Source organism: Syzygium oleosum, unplaced genomic scaffold (assembly GCF_021117445.2).
Source record: "Syzygium oleosum isolate NSW1041296 unplaced genomic scaffold, Sole_v2.1 Sole_v2.09, whole genome shotgun sequence".
In the NCBI taxonomy this organism is placed as follows: Eukaryota; Viridiplantae; Streptophyta; class Magnoliopsida; order Myrtales; family Myrtaceae; genus Syzygium; species Syzygium oleosum.
The window spans coordinates 5,565,512-5,584,906 of record NW_026607493.1 but is presented as its reverse complement, the minus strand read 5'-3'; the positions used below and the strand labels follow the sequence as shown (position 1 = coordinate 5,584,906).

At 43.0% G+C, this 19,395-nt stretch overlaps 1 protein-coding gene across 3 annotated transcripts; it reads left to right on the top strand.

Moving 5' to 3' along the window:
- Positions 1-9,600: 9,600 nt before the first annotated feature.
- On the top strand, positions 9,601-13,498 carry LOC115666551 (uncharacterized). Of its 3 annotated transcripts, none has more exons than XM_056314975.1 (7): positions 9,601-9,780; positions 10,739-10,928; positions 11,238-11,355; positions 11,648-11,809; positions 11,950-12,005; positions 12,591-12,678; positions 12,924-13,498. In XM_056314975.1, the coding sequence occupies exons 2-7, from the start codon at positions 10,752-10,754 to the stop codon at positions 13,016-13,018; spliced, it is 696 nt and encodes a 231-aa protein (XP_056170950.1). In that variant the 5' UTR covers positions 9,601-9,780; positions 10,739-10,751; the 3' UTR covers positions 13,019-13,498. The 3 variants fall into 3 exon arrangements, with proteins under 3 accessions (XP_056170950.1, XP_030444124.1, XP_030444123.1); XM_030588264.2 differs by having other exon boundaries at positions 9,602-9,780; positions 10,719-10,928; XM_030588263.2 differs by having other exon boundaries at positions 9,603-9,780; positions 10,713-10,928.
- The last annotated feature ends 5,897 nt before the right edge of the window (positions 13,499-19,395 follow it).

The following is a 19,395-nucleotide window of genomic DNA, read 5'->3' as shown; positions in this document are numbered from 1 at the left end:
GGTATTCTATTATGAATATAACATGCAATAAGCAATGCTTCTCCCCAAATATTAATTGGTAGCTTTGAATTCGAAAGCATACAATTAACCATTTCTCTGAGAGATCGATTTTTCCTTTCAGCCATACCATTTTGTTGTGGAGTGTATGGTGCAGAAACTTGATGAATAATACCATGTTCTTCACAAAATGAAGAAAATTCATTTAAGAAATATTCTCCACCTCTGTCTGAACGTAGAACTTTGATTTTCCTTTCCAATTGATTTTCTACTTCAGCTTTATATTTCTTGAACATGGTGAATGGTTCATCCTTCGATCTCATGAGATAAACATATAAATACTTACTGCAATCATCCACAAAGGTAATGACATACCTTCTACCGCCACGAGTTATCATTCCATTGAATTCACATATATCAGTATGTACTAAATCCAATAAACTCGAATTTCTTTTCACACTTGGAAATGGTTTCTTAATTAATTTAGACTTAGCACATATTTCACATTTATCAAATTCGCCATTGAAATTTATCAAGCCTAACCTTTTCGTATTCTTTAAATAACAAATATTGATATGTGCCAACCTACTATGCCATAAAGATAGAGACTCAAAGATATAAATAGAAGTAGCGATATTATTATTGATGCTCAATTGATACATGCCATCATTGGCATAGCCCTTTCCAACAAATAGCTCATTCTTTGACAGGATAACCTTGTCGGATTCAAACAAAACCCGAAACCCCCTTTTACAAAGTAAATCAATAGAAACTAGGTTTTTCCTAATTTCAGGTACAAACAACACATTAAGAAGAGTTATCTTCTTTCCAGAAGTGAAATCTATCTCCACCGTGCCTTTGCTATCAACCTTTGCAAGAGCATTATTCGCCATCAGGACCTCTTGAGCATTTGTGTCGACAGTCTCTTTAAATTGCTTGAACAAATATTTGTCCTTGCACACATGAACTGTCGCTCCAGAATCTAACCATCAACCGGATTGGACAGTGGCAGAATTGATCTCAGAAATCATAGCCATCGAACCATTGATTTCAGCAATGTTCATATTTGAAAACTTGGTTGAAATCATGGCCACATAGTTCTCTTCAACCAAATTTGCATCTGCCTTCACCGTTGGAATGTTCTTGTCCTTTGATATGCTCTTGCGATGAATGCAGTCCTTGGCATAGTGTCCCTGTTTGCCACAAACAAAACAACAACCCTTCTTCTTCTTGTGTGTCTTCTTAAATGTATGCCCATTCTTTACTTTAAAGTTCTGGCCGAATTTTCTTTTTCTCTCCACAGCATTTACCTTGGAATTATGCAAAACAGAATTATCACGTGTACGTGACTCTTCCTCAATACGAAGATGTTTCTGTATTTGCTCCAAGGTGAAGTCCTCCGACTTATGCATCAGTCTTTTTCCGTAGTCTTTCCAAGTTGAAGGCAATTTTGCAATAATTGCTCAAACTTGAAAGGTTTCTGGAATTTCAATTTTGAGGGCACAAATTTTGTTGACGAGCACTTGTAATTCGTGGACTTGTTCCAACAAGGGCTTAGTATCAATAAACTTGAAATCGAAATACTTTGCGATTAAATACTTATTGGTACCTTGCTCCTCCGCTTTGTACTTGAATTCCAGTGCGTTCAAAATTTCTCTGGCCGACTTCATCTCAGTGAATAAGTCATACAATCTAGCAGACAGTGTATTCAGAATGTGTCCACGACACAGCAATTCGTCCTCCTCACGTTTCCTCTTATCCTTGTTAACCCTTTCAACGGCTTCCGCACTTGGTTGTTCTCCCTCAACAGTAGGCTTCGGATCTTCAATAGGCGCCAATTTTGGATCCAGAATATAGGATATCTTCAGGGTAGTGAGTAGGAACATCATCTTGTCCCTCCAGTGAGTATAGTTGTTCCCATCGAACCGATCCAGTTTGACCATGTCTTGGTTCATGATTTTGATTGTCTCCGACTCCATTGTTGAACAAGATAAATCCTTAAGATTGTTGTAAATTTGAATGGCTTCAAATCAAAGAGCAATCAAGTCGGACTTTGAGGCGTGATATCACTTTCCTTAAGGATTTATTTGCCCCACAATTGTTGCTAATGGTCACCGGCAAAAATCCTTCAGGATACAACAAAGTCTCAAAATGAGAATACTAGATAGCAATTCTAGTATTTCTCTAGGGTCTCTCTAGGAAACAAAAGAAATGATGACTGTAGTTTTGGAAAGAAGACTTGAAGAAATTGATCTCTCTTTTCTTTCTTGCCAAAAACTGACATATATAGAAATCGGTCTTAAAGAACATTGGCAACTCTTCACGAACGGTTGCAAAGCTAACAAAGATATTCCTTCGGAAGAAGTTGCAAACTGAATAGATGCAACCCTTCGGAAAAGATTGAAAACTGAACAAGTATAATCTCCAAAAGTTGTCTTGGAAAGACACATGTAAAATTCGGAATAAAATAAATAAATAAATAAATATATAATTCCGAATTTTCATAATTTCGAAAATTACTTAATAAACAAAAAAACAACCTTTCAAATAATAAAAATTAATAAGATAACCTTACGAAATAAAATAAAAATATAAAGGGAAGTGCTAAGTGCGCCTAATAATCGCGCCAAAATCGCGCGCGCACCCGCACGCGGGTATTGTGTGGACTAGCACATACCCCATTGTCTTCACTCTAAAGAGCAAGAAGATATTCACAGTTATAAAGTGACCCACTTTCTCAAAACTTTCCTATGTGGGACAAAGGAAAATGCACTATTTTGTTTGTTTTACAAACAAACAACCAACATACCTCAGAGAAACTCGATATCTAAGAATTTGGAATGCATCGAAATGTTGAGGTTTACAGGGGGATAAAGTTCGAGTTTCTTGACTTCCAACTGAAGAAGCATTTATCCGCGAAAACAAGGCAGAAGCAAGAAAATGAAGCTAATCAAGATACCAAGAGGCAAGATCACGTTGAGCCTTCTGTTCTCTCTCTCTCTCTCCAGTGCCAAGTTCACTTACTGAAAAGGTGCGAACTTTGAAAATACACGAGGTCTGCCTTTCCATCTTGTCAGGAGGGATATTCAACTCGACCCTCTACTGTATCATTGTCTTGCACCCGACAATTCCTATCCCGACAGTGGCCATTGATAATGAAATTTTGCGTGAACTGGATCCAGTGCAAGTTCACTTCGAAAGGTGCGAACTTTGAAAATACACGAGGTCTGCCTTTCCATCTTGTCGGAGGATATTCAACTCGACCCTCTCTTGTATCATTGTCTTGCACTGCAATTCCTATCCCCAATGGCCATTGATAATGAAATTTTGCGGCACTGGATCTGCCAAGTTCACTTCTGAAAAGGTGCGAACTTTGAAAATACACGAGGTCCTTTCCATCTTGTCGGGAGGGATATTCAACTCGACCCTCTTCGTATCATTGTCTTGCACCAGACAATTCCTATCCCCAGACAGTGGCCATTGATAATGAAATTTTGCAGCAGAGGAACTGGATCTGTGGAGGAGATGATGAATCAATTCCCCACGTCTGATCCTCCCCCGCATGTTCCCCACATGCGTGTGGTTGTCATGTCAGGCTCTTTTGCATGATGCTCTTTCCTCATCGAGAAAGATCACGGAGCTTGGGTCAGCCGCAAACCCAAGGGAAAAGAGAGCTGGCCATGGCGTGTCCTCCTCTCATTGGCCGCGGCAGACGGCGAGAGAGAAAGAGAGAGAGAGAGAGAGAGGGGGGATAGGTTTTCACGTTTGGTCTCAGAACACCAAGTCTCTGCCCATCTAAGTTAGAACACGACGAGAATTTTGTCCCAAACGATTTGGCTGCACATGCAATCAAATTCTAAATGTTTGAATTTGTGCCGTCACGTCCTAAATGTTTGTGATCGGGTGCTTCCAACGGCCAAATTTGCTGACGTGGCATGCCAAAAATCCGATTTGGTGTTTTGTAATATCTTTAGTATAGGTGTCGCTAACGGGGCGGACGCTCGCCGCCGTCCCCGCCGATCACCGCGGCTTTCCACTCTAGCCGCGTTAGTCTAGAGTTTGGTAAGTCGCGTCCTAAACCTTATTTAGGACGTCGGGTATCGACGGATAAATTAGGGTGGATTCGGGTTTTAATAGACACGGATTAGCACGGTTTTGGGGGCGGAATTGATTAGCGGGCCTTAGGAATGAATTTGGGAGATTTTGGTGAAAAATTATAGGCCAAAGGCGGGCTGTGGGTGGCTGATACGAGTGTTGTGATGTCTTGTTCGGTACACAAATTGGATATTTAGATCCACCGATTAATTGTGAGAAAATGTCGTGAAGGGCCAGAATTGATTCGCTGTGGTTTGGAGGTGGAAAAATGAGAATTTGTATGTCGATGATGTGTTTGTGATGTGACTGAATTGTGGTGATGAAATTGGGTGCATTGGTGTGCAATTGATTTGATTGAAATATGCTTGATTATGTGCACGCCGGGCTGAATTGAATTAATTGTCAATCGGCCGCGTTGAATGCTTAATGAGCATGAGAATGTGTGTGAATTGGTGCGTGCACGGGCCACGTGTGATTGGCCAATTTATTGGCAAGTGGGTATTGAGCATGTGCAAGAGCGGGGAATTGATCCGTCCTGAGGCGGTACGACTACGCGGGACGATGCCCGGTATTACCGGAGGACGGCCAACCTGAGGCGGTACTATTACGCGGGTTATGTCGTAGGTGGTAGGTGTTAAGCCTGAGGCGGTACCACTACGCAGGCAACATACATGGCCGGAGGCAGTACCATTACGCGGGCTCTGGAGTGTTGTGATGTTAGGTGGTAGGTGTTGAGCTTGAGGCGGTACCACTACGCGGGCAAGATACATGGCCTGAGGCGGTACCATTACGCGGGCCCTGAAGTGTTTTGATGAGATGGTCGCAGTGAGCCTGAGGCGGTACCACTACGCGGGCCACTGGCGAGATAAGTGTGAGATGGTCGCAGTGTACCTGAGGCGGTTTCATTACGCAGGTCACTGGCGAGTGGTGTGGAAAAGATGTGATGAAATCGGAACGAATGCGTAAAATGAGATTTGAACGTGCATGTGATTGGATTTGGTGTGGTTGTTACTAATGTGCAGGTTGCACGCAGGATAAGCCCAGGTAAGAATAAATGATGTGCCTGCTATGTAATGGTTGGGTGTGTGATTGTGTTTTGTGATGGTCTGGAGGTACGTGATAGCCTAGGTGGGGTTTAGGTGTGTACTTACTAAGATGTAATCTCATGGTTGTTTCAACCAATATTTTTCAGAACCCCGGCCTGATCAATGAATCCTCCGCCGCCACCGCCACCCGAGCGTTTTGGAGTACCGATGCACACCGAACACAATGTGGTAGAGTTTCCTATAGATGACCATATGACCTGGATTAAGCACACCACCGTAGTATTTGTAGATGTAGGATTACCCCTATGGGAGGCCCATACATATACCGCCTGGTTCTTTAGGGACGGGATAGACGAGTTTGGACCCGTCCGCGGTTTTGATGTCCCCTTTGATTGAGTTGGGGATTGGGACCCGTCTGCTATACCTCCTCCGGATGGCGAGTTGACTAGCTTGGAAACTAGTCTAGCGCAGTCAGGACTTCATCCTGCGTCAGCAGCGCCGGAGTCTTCGACGGCCGAGCAGGAACCAGAGCCCGAAGGATCGCAAGCGGGATACGATCCGATGGATGTGGATCTCGAGCCGATCCCAGAGGAGGGACCAGAAGAGGAGGAACCCGAGGCGGAACCCGAGGAGGAGCCTGCTGAGCCAGAAGAAGAACCGGTGTACATTCCCCCGTATGAGCAGTGGATTGACCCCGATTTTGTGCCGGAGAAAAGGAAAAAAGCAAGAAGAAGCAAAGATCTGGTCAGCGTAGTGGTGTATCCTTATCTCCGGTGAGGACACCAACCTCGCCGAAGAGGGTGGCAACTGTGGCCACTTGCGAGGGCAACCCTCGCTATAAGTAACGGCGAGGGTCATGACTGATTATGACCCTTGCCGCTGCTCCTCGACCTTGCATGAGATTAGGTCATTGATCGTTTGACCTAGATCTGGGTGAGGGTCGAGACGGTCGCCGTCGCGGATTATGACCTTGATGGAGAGCTCACGCTGGATGATCCTTCCCCTTCCTCGCTTCGATGAGCATGTGGTACGCTTAATCGAAGTACACGGTATATCCGGTGTGACAGTGAAAAAACTAGGGTTTATTCTTGAAAATTTATTACCCCATCAATGCCCTCCAGAACAGAAGCAAAGATCTCAGAACTATATCGTCCAAGAATACCAAATTCTCGAGTCTGTGCTTATTTGCACATGAAGATGGGTTTTGCTTTTCACGTTTTCCCAAGAATTTCTCCACTACACAAAATTGTTTGAAGCAGACGGTGCGATTAAGCCTTCGTGTTCGTGAAGAGTGCATGGATCGATAGGTATTCTTGAGGCGGGTGAGGGTCGCTAGGCCTCGTCGATGCCGGTGTTTGCACGATGCGGCCGTTCCGCCAACTAGCTCAACCCCTTTCAACCAGCTGAGTGCCGTCTCCCTCTCTCCTAGGGTTTGTGTGTTTTCTCTTCGCCTTGCTTCTTTCCACCGTGGCCCTTACGTGGCGAAGGTGTAAGTATGGTGCTGAGGAGTTGTTGACATGGAAGCCATGCCATCATTCTCGTTTAAATCTTTAACCGAAGGAGCAAGACGAATAAGAAAGAACATAATCTAGTGACCAGATTGAATTAAAAGGAAGTTCAGGTGCGACATTTCAGAAATTGCAACTGGGACCGACAATGCCTTTGTCTCGGAGAAAAAGAGATTCTAGACGCAATGACGGATGGATGATAAGAAATACTGGATCGGGCTCATCTCGATCGTCGATCAGGCGAGTTCTCTATGGGTCTCGTATGATCCCCTAGCGTGTGGAATCCATACGATCAATGACTGTACCTGTACTAGCCCGGTTCGGTGCAAGAATTTTCCAAGGAATAAGAGAGAGGGGTGGCAGGCAGGTGAAAGTACCATGACCAAATTGCACGTTTAGGTGAAAGAAAGATGGAGAGCGCGTATGGGAAGAACTTAAGCGGCGCTATGTCACCATTTCCCTACGCATTCATGCACAACGCAAGTTTCTTTGTGTCTTATCTTATTAGTTATGGGCATGAATTGAAGCAGGGCTGGTCAAACTCTTTCACCTTGTGCCACGTGTCAGACCAATGATGCCAAGTGTCGGGAACAGGGATGGTTAAAGGCTTTTCACCTTTTCCACGTGTCATATAGTGGTTGGACTGTGCTTCCTCCTTTTTCGTGCCTCTTTCTTGAACTGGTGCCAAGTGTCATCACGCGGTTGGTCATCCACTTCAGAGTACCTGCTTTTTCCCCCTTTTCCATTTCTTGTGTCTCCCTGCGGTAAATTACTCTTTTTCTCCCTTCGCATTATTTTAGTGGGAAATTATCAAATAAGGACCCAAAATGGGTGCTTTTTTTTCAAAAGAGGACCTCAAGTAGATAAGGTATCAATTAAGGACCCAAAGTGCTAAACTAGTGTCAAATTAAGGACTTGAGCTCGCCAGCCGGCCAAATGTTCTCCGGCCGGCGACCGGCCGACATTTCCGGCACCGGAATAGGGGCAATTTTGTCCAATTTTTTTTTCTTTTCTTTTCTTCTTCCCCGGTCGCCGGTCCGGCAACCGGCGACCGGGCCAGAGCTGAGGCCGGCGAGAGCTCGAGCTCGCGGCCTCATCCGGGCGAGGCTCGGCCTTGCGAGCCGCCCCGCATCTGGGCGAGCCTCGAGCTCGCCGGCCATGCGCGAGCTCCGCCCGTATCCGGGCGAGTTGGAGGAGGTCGGCCTCGCCCGGATCGCGTAGTCGAGGGCCTTGGCGGGGCCGTCGCCGGAGGTGATGGTGTGGCGCGCGAGCTTGAGGAGGAAGGGCCCGAGATCCGGGTTGTCGAGGGCCGTATCGGGCGGGGCGGGGCTGGCGGCGGAGCCCGGGGACTCCGGCGGGGGCTTCCGTGGGGAGAACTTGCAGCGGGAAGGAGAGGGGGAGGGTGCCATGGCCGGCGAGCTCGAGCTCGCTAAGACCGGCGGGAGCTCGAGCTCGCCGGCCATCTGGGCGAGCTCCGCCCTCGCCAGCCCGCACGCCCATGGCGGGGTCGGCATGAGCTCGAGCTCGCCCGGATCTCGGCGAGCTCGCCGGCGCCCGGATGGACGGCGAGCTCGAGCTCGCCCAGATCTGGGTAGAGCTCGCCGGCTGAGCTCGCCCAGATGGCCGGCGAGCTCGAGCCCTCGCCCTCCGCCGGCGAGGTCGCCCTCGCGAGCGCCGCTCCGCAAACTCTGGCCCAGTCGGGCGACCCTCGCTGACGGCCGGCGATCTTCCACAGGCCCGGCCCTCCGACTATGGCCGGCGGAGGAAGAAAAAAAAAAACAGAGATGAAATGTACTGTTCCGGTTGTCGGCGGCTGGCGAGATTTGACCGGCTGGCGAACCCAGGCCCTTACCTGAGACAAATTGAGTACTTCGGACCCCTATTTGAGACTGATTGGGCACTTCAGGTCCTTATTTGACACAATGTTCACTTTGGGTCCTCTTTTGAGAAAAGAACCCCACTTGGGGTCCTTAATTAGAATTTTCCCTTATTTTAGTAGGAGATGCAAGTAGAGGTGAGCACCAAAACCAGATTAAATCAGTCGATTTTGGGCGATTCCCAGATTCTAAGTTTGGAACCAGTGATTGTGGGTCCGGTTCCCAGTTGCAAGGAGGTTGATGCTTTTTTTTTATAGCAAGTTAATGATGCTTGATCGTATTTGATCACACTCTTAACTTCTTTTCACTGAGATTTTTATTGGTTAAATATCCAAAATAATAAAGAATGATAGTTTAGATTATGCAACAATATTTGCAGTCTTGCAGGGAATGAAAAAGAAGAATATATTACTACCGATTCCTAAACTCATTCGGGAACCAAACCAAACCGGTTCCAGGACCAGGTGAGCCGGTTCTCGATTTCACAAATTAGGAATCAACTTTTCTCGTTTGGTTTTCGGTTCTAAGGTGAGAATCAACTCACCCTAGAATCGACGTTCCACTCTAAAATCGATCACCATAGTCCAAAATATATATATAAAAAAACAACACTACAAGTAAGAAGTAAATTTTTTGATGTGATTATATGATCGCATGATATACAATGATGTTATGTATTACGAAAATCATATTAATTTCTTTCACAATGATAATCGTGTGGTCACGATTCTTGATGTTTGTTGTGAATTTTCTTAAATAGCTCGTAATTCTATTAATACCATCATAAATACTCCGTATCGATCTGCATAATTTTTTTGCCACGAGCAAATTCAAATGTCCAATTATCATTGCAATGCATGACGAATAAACATGAGTATAGTAAATTTTCTTGAGTGGAGCAATTTTCTTTCAAAATAAAATTATTTTTTTGGTCGAAAGATAACAATTATTCTTGACTATGTAAAGAAAGTAGTATTTTTACCTTATGAAGCAGTAATTTTTCATTTTCGTGGTCATTTTGTTTATACAAAAAAAAGTCGCGGAAAATTAATTTTCACGAATTTCGTAATTTCGATGCGGACGGCCCCGTTTCGACTGAGCTGAGAAAGAGATTCCTCTGGAATCCTCAAATCGGAGCGCCACCTCCCATCGCGTCCGCCATCGCTCCCTCCTCCGCCGAACACCGCCGTTCGCCGGCGCTTCCACCGTCGTCCTCCCGCTGGTCCGCCCCGATCCGTCTTTCAACTCGTGTATCAGGTACTCTCTCTCTCTCTCTCTCCGACTAGCGATCACACGGCGGCTCAGTCGCAGCGGCCAAGTGACCGGTTAGCTCGCGGGACTCGCTCGCATCCGACGCGCTCGATGTCGTCGGTTTCTCTTGGTCAATGCATCTTCAATTTCGATAGTGTTGAGTTTCTAGGGGGATTGATGGAAGGATATTGAAAATACGTCCGTGATGGCTCTTGCCAGGAACTCAGGTACCGGAGAACTTGAACCGAGTTGAATTTGGCCGGATTTTTAGGATTTTCATTGCAGTTTGCTCGATGATTAGTCTTGTTTTCCTGAAAGATTGCTGATTGTTACGACATGGGGATCAATTGAATTGTTACAGTGTGGGGGATCCGAATGCCGGAGCAGCATATTCATTGTATTTTGTACCTGTGCCTGTCTTGAATAGAAGCTACAATGCTCAAAAGTCTGTTTAGAAAAGGGTTGCTCGGAGTATGTCGTATTATTCCGGTTCTTTTTAGTTGCCTCCCGTCTCGAATGGCTCCAGAAAGCAGAGTATTTGTAACAAAAGTTTCGATTTTGTTAGTCCTCCATCCTCCAAATGGATCCTTTTGAATTATCACAAGGTCATCGCATATTCATACGTACGATACCTATGGGATGGGGTTCGTGGCTCATCGGGGAAGAAGTGAATGGAAACCATATAATAGGATGATGAGTCCTTAAGATTGTTGTGTTCAGCTTGATTGAAAAAAGAGGAAAATTTTTCATCTATTCTCTGCTGGAATGTGCTGCTTCCCGTTCACTTGATAGCAACACTCCAGCTAACATACCTACCTATTAGCTATCAACCTAATTTCCCGTTGGTAAAGCTAAAGCAGGCTATTACATACTAAAAGTTGGCTCGCAGAAGGTGCTGTTAGTGACCCTTGCCTAAATATTTGTCATTTTTATCTAAGTCCCAGCAACAGGCTTCGACTCACAGTCTCAGAAGCTCCATGGGAGAAGGGGAGGCAACATTAAGCGTTGAAATTGCTGGTCAGAATCAGCATAAGGATGAAGGAGGAGAAGTTGGATCTGCAGCAAAGGATCAGAACCTTAACATTTTGGAATTCCTGGATTCACTGGACAGCTACCTGATCCTTATGGATTCTTTATCCACGACACTTCGCCAGGTAAACTATTATTTCTCTCTCTCTCATCAACCACATGCATCTACGTATATATTGATACCCGTATCTGTATATGTATATCCTAGACTTCCTACTTGGTATGTACAGTATTCTCAAAGTTTACATTTGTAATATTGACTTTTATGTAGCTTTTGGCTTTTCATGCAAAGATTTGCAAATATATTGAAGTTTGATTTTACAGATTTCTGGATGTGGAATTTCTTTCCATCTACAAGTATCTCTATCCGTAATCTTTATGTTTGTCATTATGCATTCTTCAGTTTCTGACCCTTTGTGTTTGTGCATATCTAGGGGTGGTTTGAATTGGCTGGTGCTCGACATTCAATGGGTGCATCACGGATCAATAGTGCTTTATTGGACCTGAAGAACCATTCTGCTGCTACGCACTTGCAAGTGAACCATCATGACTGTAAGCTATCTCTCTCTCTCTGTCATATTCATAACGTGTGTGTTTATACTTGCTTTTCTTCACATATCTTCTCCATAAGAGTTGCAATTTAAGTGTGAATGGTAATGGCCTTTAACAGAAATCTAGTGAGCTACTTGTTGGGAGATAGGTTCAATATCAAATCTAGGGAATCGTTAGATAATTGTATAGCTTTTGGGGCATTTTAGAACACACGTTTTTAACTAGTGATTGGTCAGTACTATGTGTACTGGTTTTTGTATACAACTGAAGTTTCTTGAATGGATTTCTGCAGTTGAATCCACTCCGAAAGAGCCTCTCTTTCACTTGTGTAAGTGGGCCTCATCTGTTGATACCCAAGAATGTTGCTCTAGTGAAGATAAAATTGGCAAGGAAAAAATGCAGGAGAAATCTGATGGTACACAGATACGACGACGTGGCACTACTGCATCTTCTGGTAGTGATATGATTTTTGTCTATGAAATATATGTTGAACTTAGCAATCAGAATATGTTAGCATAGGAAGCTTGTGCTGGTTAAACATCAAGGATGGTACTGATGGTGTTGTATTGTTATTTACCTTCCTACTATGTGAAGAATTGCAGGAAAAAGTGTCGAAAGATGGGGTTTCTCAACCGGTAGTTAACAACATGGTAAGTACAAGACTTATTCATTTCGGAAAACTAATGGGCTGACTCAATGTGAGTTTACTGAGGTTATTCGCATTTTTCTTCTGCCCTATTGCTTGTCTTACGGCATTCCACTCACTGCACTTGAGATGCAGGCAGATACTTGTTTTTTCGGTACACTTGGCTTCCCAGGGTTCCTCTTTTATATATTTGTTAATGCATGTAGTCTTGTAAATGCTCTTAGATTAGCTATCCTTTACGGCTATTTGTGGATGGAGGGAGAAATGTCAGGGCTTTGAGAACTGGGAGAGTCTACTATTGAGTAAATGATAATGGATATCGTCATTGACTTCTTGGTTCACACAAAATCATTGATCCACACCTTTTCTTTGTTAGATGTGATGTACTGTGTCTTATATCTAGATTTCTACATGGGCGGTACCCCCTTGGTATCCTATCGATGAGGTTTGGCTGTACCCTTGATTAAAAAAAGCTCTGATAGCTGCAATATGACTTCTTGTCAGTGAATGGAAGGCTCCATTGGAACCTAACATTACATTCTCACATAATTGTTTTGGAAGAAGTTTTAAATTTGGTTACACACTGTAGGTCCAGAAGGAGCGAGCCAAATCACTCTCTGTGTTTGGAACTCTAGTATCCCCGAAGCTTCGAGCTGCTCAATTTTCATTTGAAACAGGTGCTGAATCTCTCTTGCTCTCTACATTACTGCTCATTCACCCTTCTTACTTGTTCCAGTTCAGCTTCACTTAGCAAAAAGAACAAAAAAGAAGAAGAAGTACTGGCCCTGCTTCATTAGATCACAGTTTCTTTTTTTCCCCAGCTATGAAAAACTGCAGATATCAACATTTTATACTGCAAATATGTGTGTGTATGACTCTAATTTATAGACTGCATGTTTCTAAAATTTATAATTTGTTGCAGCATTGGAGACACTTGTACAGATAGCAAACATGCGATTATCTATGCTGTCTTCATTTGATGAAGTCAAGAAAGAGTTGGACGAAATGAAGCCATGATTTGTCGACCACTTGGCCTCTTATAGTATATGAGTGAGTTTTCTGCAGAAAGACATCAGTTATCTTAACATTTTCCACATGCATACACATGAGAACACCATCCTTGAGGAAGAGCACAGGAAGATTGTTCCGCTTTAAGCTTACTTGAGTCAAGTTGGGATCATGCATTCGGCGAGGATCTGTGGAAATTACTGGAGGTAACTGAGTACTAAAGCACTCTATTCTTAAGAACGAAGGAGCTGAGTTCCACATATCAATGGAAAGAACTTACTTTTTCATTTTTGTGTATGTAACTCATGCTCTCAAGGAACTTGATAAACCCAAGGATAATTGTATTATTAAAAAACTTAAGAGAGCGCAATGTTTTTGTAGCTTTTCTTATACTTTGATCATTTTCAAGTATGAGAAAGAGAGTTTTCCGTATGTGACCCGACTAACTTTGTACTTCCGTGTTTGGTTCCGATTCGATATATTCCATTATATTCGTGTAGCCTTATGATAAAGACGGTCTATAACCATTCAGAAAGATGGGGCTAGTGATGAGTTGTGATCGTGACTTCCCAAGTTTTATATGTTGGAAGAGAATTCTCTCGTGTTGCTTGTCTTGCAAGTTCGTGACTTCCCTATTCAATCTCTCTGTAGAGGTCCACTTTGACCCAGAAGCCTATTCAACATAACCAAGGAACGGTCGAAGTTGTTTGCCGTAATCAATGAAGTATTTCTGTAGAAAATTGGTGCTGTATGCTCATGGTAAACTCTTGGCGATCTCTCTCTCTCTCTCTACCATTGGCATGCTTTCAGCACGCAGGAGAGTCAAATCAACCTCAGCAAGAACAACAACGGAACAATTTGTACGTTGTCTGCAACCGTCCCCTGTAGAATGTATTTTCAGCGGGCAAGCTTTGTTTCGTTTCAAAGCGACACTTTCAACCAACGTGGCCTCCGTTGTTCCTCGTTCTTCTCTGGCAGACATTACAATAACCTAGGAAAGGAGAAAAGTAGAAAAGTCTTGTCGGGGGTTCATATTTGGGATTGAAACGGTCCCAATTGATGATGATAATTATAATAATCAATACGCGGACCATCTTGTGCTGAATTGGGGACGACAAAAAGAAATAAAAAATTAAGAGAAATCTTTGCGGTCAAAGAGCCTGATGAGCTAAACCGTGTCTTTAGACAGCTTCTTGGGCTTAAAGAAACTATGGCGCCCTCTTCATGCAGGTACTCTAATCCTTGTACACGTTGAGAAGCTCGTATTAAGGAATAGTAACATATGCATAGGGACATTCTCATGAGTCCGAGAGCTAATAGTCGATAGCGTAACATATATATTACCTCAAAAGGAATGCTCTAACTTGACGGGTGGCTAAACTCGACTCGAGACCGGACGTACTAAATTGGATCAGGCACAAACTATGATTAATAAGTACCTGAACTCTGAATTAATACTAAGCATAGTTTTCCCCATAGTTTTAGGTGATAGTACTTAATTTCTTCAATTAGATTGGTAATTATTCAGCTTTATTTTCTCTTTTATTCATAATACCGCTTCACTTTTATGCTTTCAGCCAGCACCGAAAAAATTGGAAGAACGATAAGCCTCACCCATCTTGATAATCAATAAGTAAATCGGTGATCATGTACGTAAAACTCATAAAAGTGTACTCTGATTTGGATTGCTCAGAGATAAATTCAGATTACTACTTAGATAAAATTTATTTTACTCAAAGAAAATCTGATCGTATAACGTATATGACCAGAGACAATATATCACATCAAATTGACAACGTGAACACTCTTTTCGCCAGCCCCAATGACATGCTCCTTCGTGCATGGCACACATTTGGTGTTCGCTTTCAGAGCCTAAACTTTAGCTTCATACGTGTTTGACCCATTCACATTCTGCGTTCTTATAATACTTTTATTTTCGCCTTTTTATCTTTATTCAAAGTCAATCAACAATTCAACATGTAATCTCTTACTACCGTCCAGTCAAAAACCAAAACCCAGTCTAACATATTCGATATCATTCAAACACTCCCTGTCTTTTGATTTATAAATAGCACGACAACCCCAGAAGACAGTCTCATATATCTTCTCATCATCATTTTTGTGCTCATTAACGTTGTCCACCACCGACAAGAAGAGAGAGAGAGAGAGAGAGAGAGAGAGAGAGAGAGAGAGAGAGAGAGAGAGAGAGAGATGAGGTTCTCAAGGTCAAGTTCCATGGCTGTGATCATGCTCCTCCTCATGGGGTCGATGATGGTGCAACAAAACGAGGCTTGCCGGCTGCTCGGCGAAGAATCGTGGGCCCGGCAAGGCCTCCTCCTTCTGCAGGCTCTGCAGAAGGGCCCCGTCCGTCCCCCTGGAAACGGCTGCTCCTACACGGGGGGTGGCGGGGCACCCTGCACAGCCACGCGGAACTTTGCTGCCCGCCGCGCTGTGGGGGTGGCTCCTCCGAATGCGTTCCCAAACGGCTTGCCTCGGTTTGGCGTGGCGACCGATATGAAACAAGTGGTTCAGTCATGAAGTCATATCCATCGGTATGCCATCGTTGGATGCCGTATAAATTCAAAGGAGTTCATCAGAAGCTGGTAGAGAAAGATGGTGTCTTGGTCTGGTAGAGAAATGAATGTATGGATTGCGTTTATTTTTTTTTCCCAGCAATTTGGGATTCATGATTTCCAAATAATTGTAATGTAACTCATTTGCACATAGATAAAGAATGTGAAAACTTTTCAAGAAGCACTTTTTTGCAGCCACAGTGCAATATCGTGCCATAGACGTAATTTTGCCGATTTCTCTCTCCTTGTTGTGGTTGCAACCGTGCCGCCGTTGCCGTTGCCATTGCCGCCGCCACCACCACCGCCATCCACCATCCTCCCTCCCATCCCGCAAAAGATAGACGGAGCTCAGAGTGACTGTTGAACAAACACACATCTATTCGTAAAATACTCGTATTTTTGCATGAAATACACGTACGAATATGATCTTCAATAAAATCACCCATCTTCCATATATTTGCTGAACTTACAATAAATTACTCATTCTTTTGGTGTAAAACTAGTTACACTCGTATAAAACATGCGTCATATTATACTCGTCTAAAACAACATCGATTTTCAGTGTACTTTATATTTTTCCATTAGTCAACCATTACATTGAAGATATGATTATATCGAATCACAAGTGACTAAAACATTATCTTGATTTATTGTTGGACAGTATGGAAAACTAGCCAAATTCTATTATTGGATATAACGTTTTTAAGATATTGTACTTAAAATAGTTTTATTTTTAAAGGCAAGTTTTTCATTTATGATACAATTAAAGTAAACTAATAATAACATCATTTTTATATTCTATTATATTAATATCAAAATTCATAAAATTCTAGAGAAAATAACGATATCTATTTGTATCTTATATTTCATCTTATATTTTATTAATAGAGAGAGAGACAGATGAGAGTGAGGCCAAGAGGGAAAAGTACCAAAAAAGTCATCAACCTATTGCATTGGTACTAAATCAGTCATAAACCTTTCAATTGGATCAATTTAGTCCTAAACCTTTTCACATTGGTATCAATTCAATCCATTCACCCAATTTATTACGTAAATTTTGGCGACGCATGTAGTCATTTATTAAGTAAAAAAATTAGGGATCGACTGTGGAATCTATAAACAAAAATTATTAATTTTTTCATAGGGTCCACGTAAATTGCATCCTAGTCTGTCCATTCGTTAGCTCAAAGTGCTGAATTGTGAAAAGAGAATTGTAAAGTGCCAAACAAATAAGTTTACAACCACACAGCATTGTCTTTATTTTACCAAACTAGGAAAATAAACTATTTAATAGAGTAAAACAAAAGGGAGCTTTCCAAACAAGGTCGGAAAGGCGTGGGAAACCAGTTTTTTGAAATACTTTTATTCTAACACGAAGTACTTAATTTTGTTTATTCGAGAACATCGCTTTTGCAATATATCGTAACTTGTTCTTACACGTTGTATTGCTATAATTAAATCTAATACGTACTAAAATCCTGGAAAAAAAAGGAAACAAAACATTAAAAATTCAAAAAATTCGAAAAATTACGAAAAAATATTCAAAATTGTACATGTTAGCACCGGCCATGCCATGTAGGACGGCAAACATCCACGTGAGCGATTTCCACCTAAATTGGCTAGATGGACTGAATTGATACCAATATGAAAAGGTTTATGACTAAATTGGTCCAATTGAAAGGTTTATGACGAATTGGTACTAATGCAATATGTTTAAGATTTTTTTGGTACTTTTTCCCGGGCCAAGGAGGCATGTTGACATTAGCCGCTGGTATTGCTCAATTTAAATGTAGGCCAATGGTTATTATATTACAGAGATTTGTTGAGTGTTATTGTTTAAGTTCATACGTTTGGGCTTGAGACGATGGCGACGGAGTCGCCCAAGGGGTGCAACTACAGGTGGCGCCACCGCTGTTGGCTTCGCCTAAGGCAGAAGGCCTTCTTCGATTATGCATCTCTCTCGCCCTCTTCTTTATATTTGATTTTTCTATTTTTATTTCTATTCGTGTGACATCAAATTATCTTACCTTTGGTGTCGGGATAAGTTGTCCGAGGTTCATTCAAACTTATCCAGGCTTCTTCAAAATTGATTGTGTCTCTAAACCGAATAAGATAATTTTTTTTTAATCCTATTTGGTGTTTTATCCGAGCGACCAAACATATCCTTTGGTCGCATTTTGGTGGTGAAATCCTCGTGCACGAAGGTGCTGAGGAACCCGAAGGAGAGCCAATCACACTTTAGCAACCTCTCTACCGGCAACCGTTGACACTTAAATTTTGATGACTCATTTAATCATTTATTAAATAAAATAATTAGGGATCGACCCGACTTTTAAAAAAAATTATTAATCTGCATAGGTCCACATAAATTGCATTCGAGTCAGTCCATTCGGTAGCCGAAAGTGCTTAATAGTGAAAAGAAAATTGAACTTACATTGTACAATATTTGAAGCAAAAAGGAAGTTGCGACTCAATATATCCTCTAGTGTTCGGTAAACAGCTCCGAGTGCATCATGGGACTGGGTGAATCCCGAAAGGCAAAAGTGGGATTTCCAAGAGTAGAAGAGGAAAGAATAGAAAGAGAGGGCAAGAATTTGTACAAGCTTAAAGGTGGGAAACGATCCACTTAGGTCGTGTGAAGGAGTGCAAACTGTGAAGGAGTCCATCATCGCCCACATGTGGCTTTGAAGTTACAAGCAAAGAGAAAGTCCACGCCATTCATGGAGCAAAGATTCTGATCATTGAGGAAGAGAGAGGCACACATTGACGTTTATACTCGAGAGTCTCTCTCGGATCACTCTCTCTTCGTTGAACTCATACATGAATGTATCACCAACACACTGGCCAAAAACAAAAGCCCCGAATTCCTAAAGTTTCTTCTCTCTTGGCGCTTTCCTTCACGGCGATCTCCCAGTGAATAGCCACAGCATTTCCGGTGATGTCCGCAGCAGCGTGCAGCAGCTTCAACACCAAACCGTCAAGCCTCAGTCCAGCAGGCAAGTTTCTGGTGATTTCTCTGGCCTCCGTCGCCGTCCCCATGAGTTCCTGCGACTGCCATTCCCGCTGCTGCACCCCGCTTTCTTGTGTGTCCAACGAGTTCTTGCAGCATGGCCTCATGCTCTCATCCTTCACGGCCGCCCAGACGTCCTGGTTTTGTTGTGGTCCCTGCAGTGTCCAGAATCGTTCCCGGCACACCAGCAATCTTCAGCAAAACTCCCATGCCTCAGTCGTGCTATTGTAGCCTCGCCAAGTTCCCTATGGTGTCGGTGACCTCTTTGGCTTCGCTCATACAGTTACCGTACCCCACAGCAACGTTGTTTTCTGTCTATCTATTGCAGGCCTTCTCCATTCGTCGCCCAGCGCCAGCACAACTCCTTTACACCGAGTTCTCAGGCATTCCTCACGACCTGGACGTCTCCGTTGGTCGTCAAATCCAGCCCAACATCTGCGAGACTTTAGTCCTGTGTGATACAGTCTGTCCACGAGTGCTTGATGTGCAAGTCTCGGTCTTTGACTGGCCTTGAAGGGATCCTTGCATCAATCAAGACATATTAGGCTTTTGGACCTTTAGGCACTAAGGTCGAACCCCAATACTGTCTTGTCTGGCTTGCTATGGTTGATCCGATTTAGCATGTGATCAATGATGTGATTAACGTGTATTTTGATGTATCGTCATTGCATTCAGGGCCCGTTCATAATTTGTTATCTAGGGCAATGCATTTTAGTCTTAAAGTGCATGTAGATTTAGAGTAGATCGTGGATTTTACTAATCAAAAAACAAAAGAGAACTAAAACCATCATTGTTAGAAAAAC